The 17,096-nt window shown below is 41.8% G+C and overlaps 4 protein-coding genes across 10 annotated transcripts; 2 read left to right on the forward strand and 2 right to left on the reverse strand.

The window, feature by feature from the left end:
• Positions 1–632: 632 nt before the first annotated feature.
• Positions 633–3,696, reverse strand: LOC117776613 (C-X-C chemokine receptor type 3-like). 5 transcript variants are annotated; one of them, XM_034610702.1, is made up of 3 exons: positions 3,524–3,696; positions 2,130–2,483; positions 633–1,834 (listed from the first exon to the last, which is right to left on the reverse strand). In XM_034610702.1, the coding sequence occupies exons 2-3, from the start codon at positions 2,478–2,480 to the stop codon at positions 1,079–1,081; spliced, it is 1,107 nt and encodes a 368-aa protein (XP_034466593.1). In that variant the 5' UTR covers positions 2,481–2,483; positions 3,524–3,696; the 3' UTR covers positions 633–1,078. The 5 variants fall into 5 exon arrangements, with proteins under 5 accessions (XP_034466593.1, XP_034466591.1, XP_034466590.1 ...); XM_034610700.1 differs by having other exon boundaries at positions 2,130–2,480; positions 3,238–3,696; XM_034610699.1 differs by having other exon boundaries at positions 3,238–3,696.
• tlr21 (toll-like receptor 21) lies at positions 2,430–17,080 on the forward strand. Of its 2 annotated transcripts, XM_034610693.1 has the most exons (3): positions 12,724–12,831; positions 13,371–13,505; positions 13,950–17,080. In XM_034610693.1, exon 3 carries the CDS (start codon positions 14,068–14,070, stop codon positions 16,978–16,980), a length of 2,913 nt encoding a protein of 970 aa, XP_034466584.1. In that variant the 5' UTR covers positions 12,724–12,831; positions 13,371–13,505; positions 13,950–14,067; the 3' UTR covers positions 16,981–17,080. The 2 variants fall into 2 exon arrangements, with proteins under 2 accessions (XP_034466586.1, XP_034466584.1); XM_034610695.1 differs by lacking the exons at positions 12,724–12,831; positions 13,371–13,505 and adding an exon at positions 2,430–2,552.
• cxcr3.2 (chemokine (C-X-C motif) receptor 3, tandem duplicate 2) lies at positions 5,488–8,452 on the reverse strand. 2 transcript variants are annotated; one of them, XM_034610705.1, is made up of 2 exons: positions 8,197–8,452; positions 5,488–7,239 (listed from the first exon to the last, which is right to left on the reverse strand). In XM_034610705.1, exons 1-2 carry the CDS (start codon positions 8,228–8,230, stop codon positions 6,137–6,139), a joined length of 1,137 nt encoding a protein of 378 aa, XP_034466596.1. In that variant the 5' UTR covers positions 8,231–8,452; the 3' UTR covers positions 5,488–6,136. The 2 variants fall into 2 exon arrangements, with proteins under 2 accessions (XP_034466596.1, XP_034466597.1); XM_034610706.1 differs by having other exon boundaries at positions 5,488–7,234; positions 8,195–8,452.
• On the forward strand, positions 11,213–12,666 carry cnfn (cornifelin). The gene is made up of 4 exons (XM_034610707.1): positions 11,213–11,346; positions 11,588–11,713; positions 11,798–11,934; positions 12,017–12,666. Exons 2-4 carry the CDS (start codon positions 11,590–11,592, stop codon positions 12,104–12,106), a joined length of 351 nt encoding a protein of 116 aa, XP_034466598.1. The 5' UTR covers positions 11,213–11,346; positions 11,588–11,589; the 3' UTR covers positions 12,107–12,666.
• Positions 17,081–17,096: the final 16 nt, after the last annotated feature.

Below are 17,096 nucleotides of genomic sequence, written 5' to 3' on the forward strand. Positions count from 1 at the left end.
GCTACAGCAGAAAGAGGAAGGACAATAGTAAGACTGTGGAAGAGGAAACGGCTTCTTTCACTATGAAATGAATGTACAGCAAAAAAAACACCCAATTGAAAGTCATTTTTATTTCATGTAACATTTACATGTGTTTATATAATATTATTTTGCCTTGGGACCAGAAATCAGGCCGGCCCTGCAGGCTTTAACCTGCAAAGCAGCATGGTGGTAAAACGGTGTTGTGTTGGGATCTTCAGGATAAGAGTTTATCTGGACTAACTCCTCTTCTTCCCTCTGTTTACCCACCACATTCAACTGCTCTCACAGACAGAGCATGCCACAGTTCTCTCTCCACCCTCCTTTGTCTCACTCTGTCACCTGACTAATGACATCAGCACCAGTTCATGTAATCCTGTGTCCCACAGATCACACACATCCATGTAGCAACTCACAGTAAAAAACAAAGGCCGTGCATGGGATCCGCTGAAGGAAATTCCCTCGCTGATTCATGAACATACCCAGACATCCACACACTCGTTGCGCAATCGTGGAATCCACACAGTCTTTACTGCTTTACGCAGAGGACAACATGTAAAAGTGAAACAGTTTGACATGTTATCAGAAATAAAGTTATAAACTCTGTCAGACTATTTCATACAGTAACACTGGCAAAAATAAGAGCTTATGTTCCCTAGAATTTCAGTGATAATGGCATTAGTTTGATGATGATTGTTTAACATCTGAAAATTGTTCACTGACATTATATATAACAAATCTGAACTATAATAATAATAATGATACACAATTAAAAAATATATACCTACATTTAAATACAATTTGTGATTAATGATGACAAGCTACAGTTGTTTAACGGTGATTACAAAATGAAAGTTCAACAACATGATGTGGCTCTGAAACCTTCACAGTTAAAGTGCAACATGGGAGTCATTTTTAAAAATAAATATCTATTTCTCAACATTACACACAATATAGTCCTCGAACAACTCGGACCGATAACATGACTTCATGTTACATTTCTCCAGCGGTGAAACATTATTCATCTCTGAGTCACACGGTGCTGTTATTTGTCTGTTTGTCAGCACTGAGGCGACTGCACCTGATGCTCGACATTTGTCATCTGTTTCATCTCCTCCGCCTCATGACTCTGCTCGGGCCGAGCTTCTTCGCCCATACCCAGCTCCCACATTGACCTTTTAGATTCATCTGTAGCACATGTCAGTAAGGCCAGGGTCCGTTTCCTGAAGTTACCACACAGGCCGAAATAGAGCAGAGGCCTGAGGCAGGCGTTAACGCAGCCCAGAGCGGCTGTGACCATCAGAGCTGTTTTCAGAGAACCTTCTCCAAAAGAACCAGCCTTAGGTCCCTTAGAACCGTTCCTGAAGGTGTCCACAATGAGCGTGATGTTGTATGGCACCCAGCAGAGAAAGAAGACCACCACCAGGGGCAGGAGGACCATGATGGCAGTCTGCTTGTGGAAGCTTTTCGATCTCTGCTGCAGCCGGAGCAGGATACGGACGCAGCAGAAGATCAGGACGGCTGCAGGCAGCAGGAGGCCCAGTGTGTGGTGGCCCAGGCGTGAAAACAGTCGCCAGTCAGATACTGACTGAGAGTAGTCGTTAACACAAACAGTTTTCATTCCTTTAACATCTTTCACAGTTAGAAAAATCCAGTCGGGTATGGTGAGGATCAGGGAGATGAACCAGGCGAAAAGGCAGCTGAGATGAGCCCTCGCAGGTTTCGTGTGGGTGAACAGCTGCGTGTTGTGGACGATGGACAGGCAGCAATCTACACTGATGCACGCCAGCAGAAAGATCCCGCAGTAGAAGTTGATCTAAGAAAAAGAGAAGGAAAAATGAACACAGTGATCTAATGCAACACAGAAAAGTCCGGCCATAACCTTTCACTCTTCTACTCTGATCCCCCCCCTCTTGCCTTTTCCCAGAAACGAGGAGGAATGTTGATGTCACTAGGGCAGGACACATCGCCAAATATAATGAACTGTGTCTGTCAAGTCGATTAAACAGGAAATAATGGCCTACAGTCAAAAACAAATGTGTCCAACTCAGCTTCACTAAAAAGATTTCACTTTCAGTCCATTCCAAATCTACACACCACCCTGTACTTACATTAAAAACAGCTCCACTGATCTTGCACAGCTCAGTCCCAAAGCGCCATCCGCCATCAGCGGCCTGTACAGCCCCGAGGGGCAGCGTCGCCAGCAGCAGGATGTCTGCGACTCCCAGGTGGAGGATGAAGATGTCTGATATGCTCCAAGATTTTCTCTTCTGTCCAAGAATAACCAGGAGCAGCACGTTCCCCAGTTGACCTACAACCAACACGACGGAGTACAGCAGCGGGATCAACACGGCCTTGCTGCCCTCCGATTCGTCGTCCGCCTTATACTCATAGTCCTGATCATAATCGTAGGTCATGTTCTGGCTCAGAAATCCACCAAGATCCACTTCCATTTTCTTCATCTGCTGTGGAGGGTAAACGGGTCAAACAAAGAGAAAAATCACTAAAACTGCAGCGCTTCAGAGGCTATAGGTGTAAGAAATATCCGCTTGTTCCCTGCTCTCTCTCTGTGTGTGTGTGTATCATCAGCTTAAGTGAAGTCTGTAAAATCTCTCCTCGGGAAGCCCGGCTGACGCTTTATAAACATGAGCAAACTCACACGTAACTCACATGGTGCGATGTCACTGGATGAGGAAACTGTGGAGTGGATTCAAAACAGAAAGCAAAGTTCCCCCTACTCTCACACTCACACACACACACACACACACACACACACACACACACACACACACACACCTTAACCATAAGCAGGACCACAGAAGATAAGTTTTACCTCATTAGAACCAGGGTAAAAAAAAGGTCAATGTTTATGCTGAAAAAGGCCCTTTAGAGCCAACAAAAACTAACACCCACCCACACAGAGACACACACACACACACACACAGAGACACACACACACATCCTTAATAGGACATTGCATTGACTTCCCTTCATTGTGGACTTATCGAGTATACCCACGCACACACACACGCACACGCACACTAAAGAGTATAAAGCTATTTCACGCACAGTGCCAGTGAGTTTTGTTCCTAAGACCTAAGACGAGATAAGACACATTTCTAATGAACAAAATACGTGTTACATCAGCGAGCAGTTTCGAAACGGAGACAGGAAACCGAAAGAAAAAAAGAAAAGGCTTAAACCGGTAAAATCTCAAACCTCGAGATGTGACCTGAGCTGCAGAGGGACCGATGAGAAGTGATCAGAGGACAAAGGGCGGGGGGGCGGGGGGGGGGGGGGGGGTCTGTTTTCGGACCCAACTCCTGCAACTGTCGCGCGTCTGTCAACTCCTGCAGCCGGACAACGCATGAAAGCTTCCCGCCGTGTTACGCAAAACACTTTAGGAAGCGACACACTTCTCCTGGAGGTGTGATCGTGTTTCTGAACGAGCGGAGGGTGGATGCGCCCACGGAAAGAAGAAGAAAAACAACACTGCAGGGAAAAACTGAGGAGCGGATGATATCAAAGTTTGCGCTCACCACCTGCTGGAGGTTTTCACAACACGGACGCACCTCACGCACGCGCACTGACCGGACAGCGGGCTTCTGTTTGTCCGAGGCTGTGGCAACGTGCACTTCGGGTCTGTGTGCTCGGTCACTCCGCTCACAAGCTGACGCCTCTGCACAAAAACAACAGAATCACCGCGTTTTTCAAAATAAAACTCGTAGTCAAATTCACCGAGGCTACAAATGGAAATCTTATAAGAAGAGCCTGGAAAAACTATGAGATTCTTTTCAGGTTTTCAGTAAAACGCAAAGAAAATAATAAAATGGCGCAGCCCCCATTGTCCAGGCTCACGGGGTAGTACACAGGTTATTTATTTTGAAGGCTTTATTACTCTACTTCCGCTTTCCCACTTTCTCTGACTTGACGCAACTGGACACAAAGCAGTCAAAGAATGAGCCGCAACGAGAGCCACTTTCCACTAGGTGGCGCTGCTGTGCTCGTGTTTCAATAGAGTAAACATAGATAGAACATGAGGGTTGATCCAACCTGCAGATTATTAACATCATTCATCCTTATTGGTACTTTGCATTGACTTCCATTCATTGTGGACAGTCAAACCAAAATACATAATATTAACAAAAATACGAATAATACTAATAATAATATTTAAACTACTACTACTACTACTAATAATAATAATAATAAGTCAATAAAATCAGCTCAAGTTTTTTCCATTGTGTAAAAAACGTAAGTAAGAAAACTAGGCCTACTACATTTACTCAAGTACCATATTGAGGGAGCTTACGTGTACTTAAATTATTTTCATTCAAAGCTGGGCTACTTTATACTTTTCAGAAGAAAAGGTTGTACCTTTTCCATATCTTCATTCATCTGAATGTTTTTGACCCATGTAAGAGACTCATAAAATACACTGATTGATGCATTGATAAGTGACACTTTCTAAAAAAATAAAGCAGTGTGGACCTATTTGCGGCCTCTTATCATGTGTCATAAGTCAATGTGTTGAGTTGTGCGGTTTCTGCCAAAGAGATTTTTCTTATCTGAAACCCTCAAAAGATTTGTTTGTATGCAAAATCACAAAAAACAACCAAACAACCAAACAGATTTCCACAAACCTTGGTGGACGGATGAGGTCAGGGAGGAAACCTGTTAACCTTTGGTGTGGGTTTAGATCGGGGAGCAGATACAGGATTTTTTATTTTCTTTATCATTCGGGAAAAAAAATCAGCCATATTTAGGGAACTGATATCTATGAGTATGGGAAATTTAGTGCAGCTTGACAGAATTAAGGGAACTGTGGGGCCCTGGTGGAGGGTTCCGCTCTTCTGAGGTCCAAAGAGGTCAAATTTTACAATAAACTGTTTTCACAATAAAGATTAAATTAGTGAGAGAGAAAAGAGAAGTTAACACAATAGTTGTGCGTCACTTACAACATTACACACAGTAATACAATAATACCCTATTGTAGAATCTCTTCTGAGTAGTGAGTTCTTACTTTTGATGCTTTGGGTATCATTTGATGACAATATGTATGTATAATTACTAATGGGGTATTATTACATTGCTTTCTCACTACTTTTACTTCAGTATGTAATATAGTACTCTGTACAATTATGTATACTATGACATAATTATAATGTATAATACACTGTATTCAATACTCTCAGACTGAACTTCACACGCTGCCTTTCTAATCTAACATTTGTTGCTGCTCTGTGAGCAAACAACACAAACTTTACTTTTCTGGATCTGCATTTTTAATTCTGTCCCAGTGGCTCAGAGCCAGGGGAGCCTCTCTGTCCCAGCATCACATCCAGTTCAATAGCTCCACACTTACACTCCTTATTATTTGCAGGAAGTCAGTGCATGAATGAAAGTTGGCTGTAAACCCGCGGAGAAACTACCATGAAATGTTGATGCATACATACACCTGACACTTTGTTTTTATTACAAAATATTTATTATACAAATCTTTGCATACCTCACAAAGGGATTGGGTTTGTAATGTCACACATACAAAATATTTAAGTTATTTTCTCCTTGGAGCAAAGAGTAAGATCTTGACACATGCAGCGGCAACCAGAAGAATTTCAACACGTAAAATTTACACAACGATTTTCCCTGTTTTATCAGCTGCAAACGAAAGTAGATACTGATGAGAGGAGAATCTGCTGAGAGTTGAGGATGTGAGATACGAGTCTGACGACAGACGCCACAGGATGCAGCTTAAATGCTGAACAAGCTTTTGTGTGAGTATGAAGAAATCTGGATATTTCACTGAATTTGACCTATGGAGACAAAGGTTCTCACAACCACTGACGGTGTGGGAGATGACGGTCTGTTCTACTCTTTGTCCCACTCTCACTTCATGATTTTACAACAGTATTCTTGGAAGAAAAAAGAAACAATATGTTGTAGCTGCACGTAACCAACTGCCACGTGGCAAAGAAATACATCACAGAAACTAAGATGGTAGGAAAGTTTTAGGGCAGAAAAGTTTTAGCCCCTGAGAACATTTCAACAGTACATGTTTTTCATTTAGTTCCTTTCATCAAATCCGTCACACATCTTCTGGTCTCTCTAACCAGTGTCACACCATAACAGAGAAGGAGGTGTTTTCACTTTCTGCTGAGCTGAATGAGCCCGTCGGCCTCCTGGGCCTCCTCGGCTTCCATCCCTCCATCCCCAGCAAGCGTCTCGGTCCCAGCAGCCCCTTGCACATCCTCACCAGCTCCCTCCTGAACTTCACCCCCACGAAGCCGTACAGCAGAGGGTTGAGGGCGCAGTGCGACAGACCCAGACTCTCAGTGATCAGAGTCCCAATGTCCACAACGCGGCCAAACTGGCACCCTCCGTCCACCGCCCCCAACTTGTGCAGACTGTCTGCCAGCTGGAAGCAGTTGTACGGTGCCCAGCAGATGACAAACACAGACACCAGGGAGACGATGAGGCGGAGGGACTTGCGCCTCTGGCGGCGAGTGGCATTGCACAGGGACCTGAAGATGCGGATGTAGCAGTAGAGCATGATCAACAGAGGGAGCCCAAAACCTAGAACCACACTGAGCAGCTGCAGCCCCACCTGCCACTGTTTGGAGTTAACTTCAAACCACATATGACACAGGAGCGCACTCTGCTGGCCCCCGGTGTTCACGCTCATTACCTGTTTAAAAATAATGTCCACCCCACTCAGGCCCAGGCAGACCACCCAGATGAGGCCGCATGCAATTTGGGCATGTACGGTGTTGCGCTTCCAGCCGGAGCTGACGGCATGAACAATGGACAGGTAGCGGTCGAAGCTGATGCAGGCCAGGAAGAGGATACCACTGTATCGGTTCAGTGAGAAGAGGGCGCCGGAGATCTTGCAAGCTGCTAAACCAAACACCCACTGGTGAGCCCACTGCACAGCAAACATGGGCAGGGTGAAGGCCAGCAGGAGGTCAGAGATGGCCAGGTGAAGGAGGAAGGTGTCGGTCAGAGAGAAGGCGCAGGCGCCGCCGCTCTGAGATCTTCGGTAGCGTCGGATCACACACAGCACCAGCACGTTGCCCACGACAGCCAGAAGGAACACCAGGGTGTACACGACAGGGGAGTACCTCTGTGCAAATCCGTAGATGTCCCCCTGCAAGCATGGCGCTGCACGGGTCCTGCTCGTTTCAGAGTACGAGGAGTCATTCTCATAATCATATTCCTGCAGAAAGGAGAGAGAAACAGTCACAGACTTGGAGGAGATTGTTCAAGAAAAGCTCAGTTCACTGTTTGTTAGGTTCATTTACTTGAGCCTCAATGAGGGCACCTTTAACATGAAGGTCGTATAGAACCAATCAAAAAGCAACATGAAGATAATTCATGTATAGATATCAATTGATGAACTATCATCCTAACACATCTGGTAAAGGACAGAGTCTACAATCTGTCAACTAGAGGGAGAAGAAACTACATAAAAAATCCCTATGACAGAAGGAATAAAAAGGGTGTGTTGCAGGACGACAGAAGTGCAACGGATGTCATCATCCATGAGCTCATACAGTGTCTTGCCTAAGAGGTGTATCAATGTTTAAAGTTTTTCTACAAAAGTAAAAGTCTGCAGCACTGTAAATTGTAATAACGGTATTGCCAGTAATAGTAGTATATGTGGGCAGGCACGTTGTATATCTAAGTAATTGTAATCCTAATCCAGGATAAGATGCCATCCACCACACTGTGGCTGCACCCACAGTCCTGGATCTGCACTATGTCTACTGGTGAGATGTGATGATGCACTGGATGGTGGCAGCTGATCGTGGACTTTTATTTTCAACAAGACAGCTTGATAAACATTATGTCTACTCAGATACTCTGACAATAACTCCTCAATTCATTTACTTTCCATTATGTTACAAACCGTTTATTCTAATCAATGTTGTAATACTTTTATTTTGCTGATTTTCTCAGTTACACGTGTCATCTATTGCACTTCTGTCCGTCCTGGGAGAGGGATCCCTCACATGTGGCTCTCTCTGAGGTTTCTTCCTTACTCACTATGAGGGTTAAGAACAGAGGATGTCTCACCTTCTTAAGCAATATGAGACAAATTGTGATTTGGAAATATGGGCTATACGTATGAAATTTGATTGATTTGATTGATTGATATTCTTGTACTCACGTAATTCAAGAAACCTTCTGCGGTTGGTGTGACCTGATCCATATTTGCAGCAGAACACCTGAAACCCTCTGAGAGTTAACAAAGCACCATCTGCTCTTACACACATTAGTGAAACATCCCCTTTTCTGTCTATCTCTCCGTCTGCACTCGTCCAGATGAAGTGGGGATCAGAAAGAAGAAGTCAACATTTCAGGAACCGAATCCACGCACATTTTAGACAGATGTAGCTATATAGTAGGAATGCGTGACTGTCTCAGGGGAATTATGACATATATTTTTAAAATATGGCTGCAGCCAGCTGTGGCAGACAGACAGTACGTGACTGGTGACCTCAACGTGGAAAAAAAACATCTATTTTTTGCAATGTGAACCCACATGCAGTTTATGATACTTTGACATATACAGTTAAATGCTCACATAAAGGGAACCAGGAGGCAGAAATTGATTTGACAAAATAATCCACGAAAGGAGGAGAAGTGAAAGTGCTTGGTTAGCAGGAATTTCACAGTCTCCCCTATGTTCTTTTTCTTGTTTTGATATGTTATGCCCGGCATGTAGGATGTTGTTGAACCTTGGTGTTAACCTGTCAGGAGTTGTTAGATTTTGTTGAGAGTTTTACAAAGCTTAGAAATATGTGCGACATTTGTGTTAAGACAGTATAGGATCATAAAAATACTTTCTGGATGCAAACTATCACGCTGATGCAGGACAGAACATTAGATAAAGATTAGATTCCCTTAAACAGAACACAACAGGAAATCCACACGATTAAACATATCATAACAGATACATTAACATTAGCTGAATGATTATATGATGGTAAGGATGGTTTGGACATTCAGTAATAATGCTTTCACAGCTTTTTGCAGATGCCTGATAAGCAGAAACGTCAGTGCGGTAGAGTTTGGGACTGCATTTTGTGTCCAAGTAAAATTAGGGGAAGTAAAATGAAAATATGTTCAAGAGATGTTAAAACCAGCTCTTTTAGTTTTACAAAATAATTTCTTCAAAAGGAAGTAATGTGTTAAGTGTCAGAGGAACTGAACGCACTTGTGGTTTTATCTGTCTTGACCATGCGTCTTCTGGTAAATTATATTATTGTGCAACAGTTGTTTCTCTTCCTTCTGACATGGTCTGACTTGTTGAAGGATGATGCATTAAACATACCACAGACACATATTGCTATTGATAGTTAGTTGTTGATGTATGTTCAGTTCCCGGAAATCTGTGCCGGTCAAAGACAAAGTTCCTAAATGTGAGATTCAATCCAAAGTGACTATGTGCAGGTAATTTCCATTATTGCAATTTATCAAGCTCCCTTCCAAACTGCAGATCCTATAAAATACTATAGCCTGTTATGTTTGGAAAGACAAATTTAATAAATATTGCAAAAAGGTTAATCCTTGTTTAATGTTGATATTATCTTTACCTCGACCTTTTAGTCTCCAATCTTGCAAAACTAATTTGCAATAATTATTCCTCAAACCAAATAGAATATAAAGCCTTTATTGTCATTACACAAAAGAAAGCAGTGTGACTAAATCAGAGATGCTGGTGCTGAAAAAAAGTGCAAATGTATAAGTTTAGATACAAGCAAATGAATACACAACCAATATATATGATTATTAAATAAAATAATTTAAGAAATCCTTATTACACCACATAGGGAAATACTTTGAGATCTAATTTATTGTATGGGCTATAAATAAACAAATACATATGCTTTGCTTCTAAAAAAAAAGTCACTCACAGACTACAAGTCCCTGAAACCCATAACAAATACATGGCATCATTAAAAATAAGTTATCAGAAGAAGAAGATTATTATACTGTTATTTTTGAGCTTTTTAAGAGGCCCCCGGGGAAATCAGACAGAACATAAAGAGTGTGGAGCAGCATTAAATAAATGTTTAAACCAAGTGGTGAAATATTTACACATGTATGATTGCAGTAGTGAGCCAGCACAGGTATAATAGTCAAGATTCAAAGATAGAGTATGTTCCAGTCGAGCCCATAAAAGTAGTGAGCCCTGGGCGGGGCCAGGACTTTTATGGAAATACATCTTGTTAACTTTTATGTTTTTATCTTGTGCTCTTCTGCAATTTGATGCATCACCAATGTTTGTGTTTCCTATAATTTGTAGCTTGTTGTTTCTTTAACTTATGTACCTGCTATATGGCTGAAACTGGTGCCATCTTTTGTTGGATATCTGTGCTTTTAATTTAGTTTTTTAAATTTTTGACAGAATAAACTAAGTAGTGCTTTTGATTTAATTTGAATGGAATTATTTCTTTTTATTACCTCCAACAAGGAGGTTATGTGTTCGTCAACGCGATGAAGAGACCAGGCATGTTTAAGGGTCTGATATTTATGAGTGTTTGTGATTGACGCAGATCCAAATAAAAGTCTGAATCTCGTGAATTAAAATGTGGTTTTATACGCAGACAGTTGGGCCCTAGCGGAGCTATACACTCTACTGAGTGCCATTCTAGTTATATTTAAACCATTGTCATGCATATTGAACTTGTTTTTGCCGTGTTATGTATAAACTCCATTAAAGATAATTCCTGGGAGTACAGCTAATGTTGAGATAGCTGGCTCAGATAACAAATAAAACAAAAAAAACATATGCTCTCTAGACTCTCATCTTATGTAAACCCCAGCATGCACGTGTTGGGAGCTGCCAGTGATTTCTGTTGAACTGTGTGTACATCCGGACATACCACACAAATACACACGAGAAGAAAAGACCGTCGTATTGTTGTGCAAACCTTGTTCCCCAGTCAAGTCAGTTCAGCTCCACACCTGCACTCAAGGCAAACCCTAGTTTATGAATTGCTACAATACAAACAGCCTCCACATGCCAGCTTTGTTCTTCAATTACTGTGCGCTGATAAAAAAAACGCGTCACGTTAGGTGGACCCTTTAGAAAGCTGTGATACGCCCCAAAAACCAAACATTTAACTTTTGTATTCACAGGGTGTTTGCACCAAGCTAAATGCTCATTGTGTGTCTGGTCATATCAGTAGAAACTGAACTCAGATATATGACTGATGTCACAATGGGTATAAGAGCTGTGGCCCAGGCCCTCGCCCACCTGTTCCTGGGCCTTGACCGTCGACGCTGTCAGACCACAGCAACCTCAGGAGGAGAGATCAGGTGAGGGTTTTGTGAAGCAAAGTTTGCTCCAAGCTGAGGGTGGTCAGTCCCTGATTCACAGTAAGACGCTTCAGGCTTTTATTACAGTCATTTATCCTTAATAATTCCACTAATTTATTGCTATAAGTGAAGTAAACTTAATTGTTTTTGGGGCACAGAACTGGACATATTCTTATTAGAGGGGAAACTTGGCTGCAAATAGGGTTTAGAAAATGTCCTAACGTCCCTTTTCTTCTTGCAGCGATGGCGTTCCAGTCCAATGTGATCAGCTCGCAGCCTCAGGTCTCAGTCACACAGTACACTGTGTCCTCCGGATTGTCAGATTGGAGCTCAAATGTGTGCGACTGCTGTGAAGACTGTGGAATCTGTACGTGATTTTACATAGACGAGCAGAAATCAACCATCACTGTGAAATGAATTCCAGTATGACACCGTTGTCTTTCACCTGCAGGTCTTTGTGCTACATTCGTCCCGTGTATTCTTGGCTGTAAGGTGGCTCAGGACAATGGGGACAGCTGCTGCGTCCCCTTCCTTCCTGGTGCCATGATTGCTCTGAGGACGAGCATCCGCAGCAGATACCACATTCAAGTAAGTGTGCTTTACCCTAAGCAATCCTTTTTTTCCCCGCAATAATGGTCACAAGTTTATTCTGTCTGTGCTTTTCCCCCAGGGCTCAGTGTGCGATGACTGGGTTGTCATGGCCTGCCTGCCTCTGTGTGGACTGTGTCAGATGGCACGGGAGCAGAAGATGAGAAGATAAAAAGATTTACAAATAACAAGGTGCTTGTGGAAAACGTTGATTTCTTGGTCTGGACACCATTTCTCCACTTCACATTCCAGTTTGCTTTATTCACACAAGTTTACAATGTAAGAATAATAGCTGTAAGATCAGACTGAACTGCTATTTTATTTGACTTCATTATTTTGTACTAATATACTATATACTGTATCTAATATACATATTTATACAGATCACAGGTGTGGGCAGGTTTTCAGAGAGTTGGAAGAAAAAGACAAGAACAATATTTCATTAGGCCTAAACCTTTACACCGAACCAACGTCTTTCATGTTCAGTTAAACAGCGACTCACCGTGTTGAAATTGTCTTCATGCAACAAACTGGCGAACACATGAAGAAAGAAAGGCGGACCTTCCCATTTCAGCGTGACTCAACAAGTTTATTGTGGTGAATTTACAAGAGTTAATATTTTTGTTTCCCTTGCATATTAGTAACATATTCATCAATTAATATAGCAAATAAATATGATGTATTTAATGCATTCAAACAACAGTGTTTCAATAAAACTTTGTGGAATTATCATGTTGGGACAATTATTATTATTTTTTGCTGTGACTGCATATGGAAAGAGAAGGAAGGGTTGCACCCACCTTCCTCATTCTAGTTCTCATGAGAATCTAAACTGGTCATAGCGCAATGAAGCTTGTTGATGAAGCAAAGTCAGCTGAGAAACAGTCCACTGAACAGGTAAGACCGACATTGCAAAGTACTGCGATTGAGTGACATCTCTTGTACATATTCTTTGTACACATTTTCTGTATTTTTATTTGATTTCATTCGTTTATTTTCTATTTTAACACCTTTTTCATTCTGACCTCATCTGCTGCTGTAACAAGAGAATTTGTCCAGTGTGAGATCAATAAAGTTCAGCTTAATATCGAAAGTAAGATATTTGGTGATTATTTTTCTCGTCACGCCAAAATGAAAGCAGCTATGTTAAAGATTATATGAGGATGACAAAACACACATTTTAAAGAGGTTGAATTCGAAATGTATGGGAGAATATTTATGACAGATATTGTTTGTTGTAATGTTTATCCAATGATATCAACCATTTGAAAGCATTTTTTTAACAGTGTCACATGTGAATCTAAATGAAGTGAGATGCATGTCTGGGGGATGAGTAGGAGGAACTCAACAGCAGAGTGAAAAGGGATATGAAAACACTAAAGAAGAACCGAGTTAGCCTTTGTATTTAAACATTTCTCTGGAAACCCCTCACCCAGCTGTGCCATCCCGGATGAGGACTACGAGCTGCTTTAAGAAACCTGGAGACAGCGGAGTTCGGTTCTGGTGAGATGCAGAAACATCAGCAAGCAGCGGCTTGAATTGCACGTGCAGTGCAGACCATCATAAAAAGGGTATTTGTATTTTGTATTTTAAGACTCAATGTCATTTCTATCTTGATCAGTTTTGTCATGTTTTCAGACTTTGAAGACTATAAAAATGTATTTTCTTCTTTCAAATAATTGTTTGAGATACAAACAGGATGTAATCAAATTATAGTTATACATTCTCAGCGTTTGGAGGGCTTTACAATTCTAACATGAACCTATTAATACCTATAACATTTTAGAGAAGATATCCTTGTCCTGTAAAGGTACAGGGAAACAGGATTAGCATGTTCAGTATGAATGGTGTTATGTACAATACATATAGGATTGTGGGAGTAGGTCTGTAAAAGGACTTCCTGCTTAGAAAGTAAGAATGTTCCTGTAAATGTTGCTATATTGTCCTGGTTTGAAAATGTAACTTTCAATTCCCTCGTACAACGTGATGTGTTATTTCCTCCTCTCCATCTTCAGATACCTGTGACACGATCAACGAATCAACCACCCAGAGTTCTTTCCCACATATACAAGCAAACCAAATCAAAAGAGACAAAAGATTCAAAGGCGTTTCTCTGGACTGAAAGAAGAGAAAATGTCCCGTCTAACTCATCAGTTCTTGTCAGTTGCACTTATTCTTGGTGCTGCTCAACTCATCAGAAGTTACAGCTTTAACAACTGCATTGCTGACTCATACTCAAAGGGAAAAGGCTTCAAATGCATCAATCGAAAGGCAAACAACATATCTGCCATTATAAGTGATCTGCCGCCATCTGTCACCAATCTCACCATCTCCCTTAATCTAGTGCGGGACATTCCCATCAACAGCTTTGTGAGTCTGCAAAATCTTCAGAACCTCAGATTAGATCATAACCACTTGAGTAACATCAGTCAACTAGCTTTCAATACCTTGGATCAACTTCACTCCCTAAATTTGTCTTTCAACAACATATCCCAGCTCCACCCTTTAGTGTTTCAGGGGCTTTACAACCTCACCTTTCTCTCGCTGACCAACAATACATTGAAGCAGCTTCCTGAGGGAATTTTCTCTTCCAATCTCAATCTGACCACTTTAATCATGGGGCAAAACCTTCTGATGAATTTCTCTGGGATCGTGGCGTCAGTGTCAAATCTGACGAATCTAAAGACCCTGGACCTTTGCTTTAACAGTTTGACCTCGCTCAGCCACTCAAATGCGTTACTGCCCACATCCCTCAAAGTTTTGTATTTGTGTAAAAATCAACTGACCACGTTAGGATGTGAACGTTCATTTCTCGTGTACATTAATGTTCTAGACTTGTCGTACAATTCCAGGCTCTCAACGGTGGCTTTTCAGGGAGTGAATTTGAAACATTTGAACTATTTGCGTTTGCGTTCTACGAGTGTCAAGGTAGTGGAGTTTTTAAATACCAGTGACATTGATGCAGGACGTGTTGATTTCTCTGGCACAGGTCTGAGAAATGACAGCCTGCTCACAGAGCTATGCAAGTTGTTAAAAAGCAAAGTGAAAAAGATCAAAGATTTGCACCTGGGTAGTAATTCGATTATGAATCTTACCAACAAAACACTGTACTATTGTCCTGAAATCACAAGGTCTCTGGATCTATCCCACAATCAACTGAGAAACACAAATTGCCTTACATTCCTCAATAGACATACACACATAAAGAGCCTTAATGTGGAGCATAACCATCTCAACTCCCTCCAATCCTGTGATGATCAAACCAAGGTTTATGTCAAAGAGCTGAGCTATCGTTACAACCGCATCCTCTCAGTGAGTGGTGCTGCTTTCTATAATATGCCAAATATCAAGACGCTACTACTTAACATAAACTCAATTGCTTTTCTCAATCGTAGCGCTCTCAAAGGGCTCAGACGGCTCGAGCAACTCCGCTTGGACAACAACCTCTTAACTGATTTGTTTATAGATAACTTTGAAGATAATGTCAAACTGCAAACGCTTAACCTACGCAACAATCGTATTTCTGTCATCTTCAATTCGACCTTCCACAGGCTCAGGAATCTGACTATATTGGACCTTGGAGGTAATAAGATCACTCATATTAATCCGTCAGGTCTGGATGGACTCATAAGTCTGTCCAAACTCTATCTAGATGGAAACAACCTCCAACAGGTTGACTCTTCCTTCTATCATGTATTTCAAGATACACTCACAGTGCTGGATCTACAGAGCAATCTAATTCGTTTCGTCACTGAAGCTACGGGGTCACCATTTAAGAATCTCAGCAAGCTCAGTGATCTTAAATTGGATAGGCAGCGGCCTTATGGCATGACTATTTTACCCCGCGCTTTTTTCCGTGGCCTCCACTCATTGAGATCACTGTATCTCACCAACAATAATCTCAATGATCTTTACCCGGATGTGTTTGATGATCTGACAGGCTTGCGTTTCCTCAACCTGGATAGCTGCTGTGTTGGGGTGATAAAACTACGACCAGGAGTCTTCAGAAATCTGAGAAATTTGACCGACTTGATTGTAGAAAATATGGGCATTCAGAACTTCTCAAAGGAGGTTTTTGGGAATCTTACACAGTTACGCAGGTTGCAGATGAACCGCAATGTGATGCAGAGTATTCCTGTGGATGCACTACAAAGTCTACCTAAACTCAACTACCTTGACATACGTAATATTCCTTTAAGCTGCACCTGCAAGAACATCTTGCTGCAAAATTGGACACGATATAACTCAAAGGTCCAGGTAGTCTATCTCTACAATCTGCACTGCCAATCTGATCCATCGATTAAATTCTACAACTTTGATTCCAAAGTTTGCTACATGGATCTAGGTGAGTACCTGTTCTTCAGCACAGCAGCTGTGATCTTCCTGTTCACAGTCTCTCCTTTACTTTATGTCAAACTCTATTGGAAAATCAAGTACAGCTACTATGTGTTCCGTTCCTGGTTTAGCGAGCAGTGGCGCAGACTCAGGGAGGAGGAGGAAAACTGCAAATATGATGCATTTATTTCCTACAATTCTTCTGATGAACAGTGGGTCATGGATCAGTTAGTGCCCAACCTGGAGGGAAATGGATCGTCTTTTAAACTTTGCCTACATCACAGGGACTTTGAACTGGGCCGCGATATTGTGGACAACATTGTCTCTGCTGTTTACAGCAGCCGGAAAACTATTTGTGTGGTAAGCAGGAATTTCCTACAAAGCGAGTGGTGTTCCCTGGAAATCCAGCTCGCCAGCTACCGACTCTTCGATGAGCACCGAGACGTTCTTCTGCTCGTGTTCCTGGAGCCGATCTCGGAGAGGCAGCTGTCAACCTATCACCGCATGAGGAAAGTCATGCTAAAAAAGACTTATCTGCAGTGGCCGGGCTCAGACTGCACTGATCCAATGCAGGCCCAAGACCTGTTCTGGAATCAGCTACGTAGGGGGATGAGGATGGAGAGCAGACTCGAAACAGAAGACGGCACCAAATGTGTTGATAAAACTGAACATTTAGAGACATCAGATGAAAAATATTACTTGCTACCTTAAAACACAATAATTTTAATTGAAATTTAAGGGATAAACCCTTCAGCATGTTAAACAAATAATTAATTAAGGCTGTATGGAGAGGGTCACGGAAATATCTGAATATCTGAATGTACAGT

The sequence above is a fragment of the Hippoglossus hippoglossus genome, chromosome 16, assembly GCF_009819705.1.
Source record: "Hippoglossus hippoglossus isolate fHipHip1 chromosome 16, fHipHip1.pri, whole genome shotgun sequence".
In the NCBI taxonomy this organism is placed as follows: domain Eukaryota; kingdom Metazoa; phylum Chordata; class Actinopteri; order Pleuronectiformes; family Pleuronectidae; genus Hippoglossus; species Hippoglossus hippoglossus.

Excerpts from the sequence above, each read along its gene's own strand:
- LOC117776613 (XM_034610699.1), bottom strand. The coding sequence starts at position 3,387 with ATGCGTTGTCCGGCTGCAGGAGTTGACAGACGCGCGACAGTTGCAGGA. Across the intron at positions 2,484-3,237 it reads AGCTCAGGTCACATCTCGAG|CAGATGAAGAAAATGGAAGT; the intron begins GTTTGAGATTTT and ends TACCCTCCACAG. Across the intron at positions 1,835-2,129 it reads TCAGTGGAGCTGTTTTTAAT|ATCAACTTCTACTGCGGGAT; the intron begins GTAAGTACAGGG and ends TCTTTTTCTTAG.
- cxcr3.2 (XM_034610705.1), bottom strand. The coding sequence starts at position 8,230 with ATGGATCAGGTCACACCAACCGCAGAAGGTTTCT. Across the intron at positions 7,240-8,196 it reads ACCAACCGCAGAAGGTTTCT|TGCAGGAATATGATTATGAG; the intron begins TGAATTACGTGA and ends CTCTCTCCTTTC.
- cnfn (XM_034610707.1), top strand. The coding sequence starts at position 11,590 with ATGGCGTTCCAGTCCAATGTGATCAGCTCGCAGCCTCAGGTCTCAGTC. Across the intron at positions 11,714-11,797 it reads CTGTGAAGACTGTGGAATCT|GTCTTTGTGCTACATTCGTC; the intron begins GTACGTGATTTT and ends TTTCACCTGCAG. Across the intron at positions 11,935-12,016 it reads GCAGCAGATACCACATTCAA|GGCTCAGTGTGCGATGACTG; the intron begins GTAAGTGTGCTT and ends CTTTTCCCCCAG.
- tlr21 (XM_034610695.1), top strand. The coding sequence starts at position 14,068 with ATGTCCCGTCTAACTCATCAGTTCTTGTCAGTTGCACTTATTCTTGGT.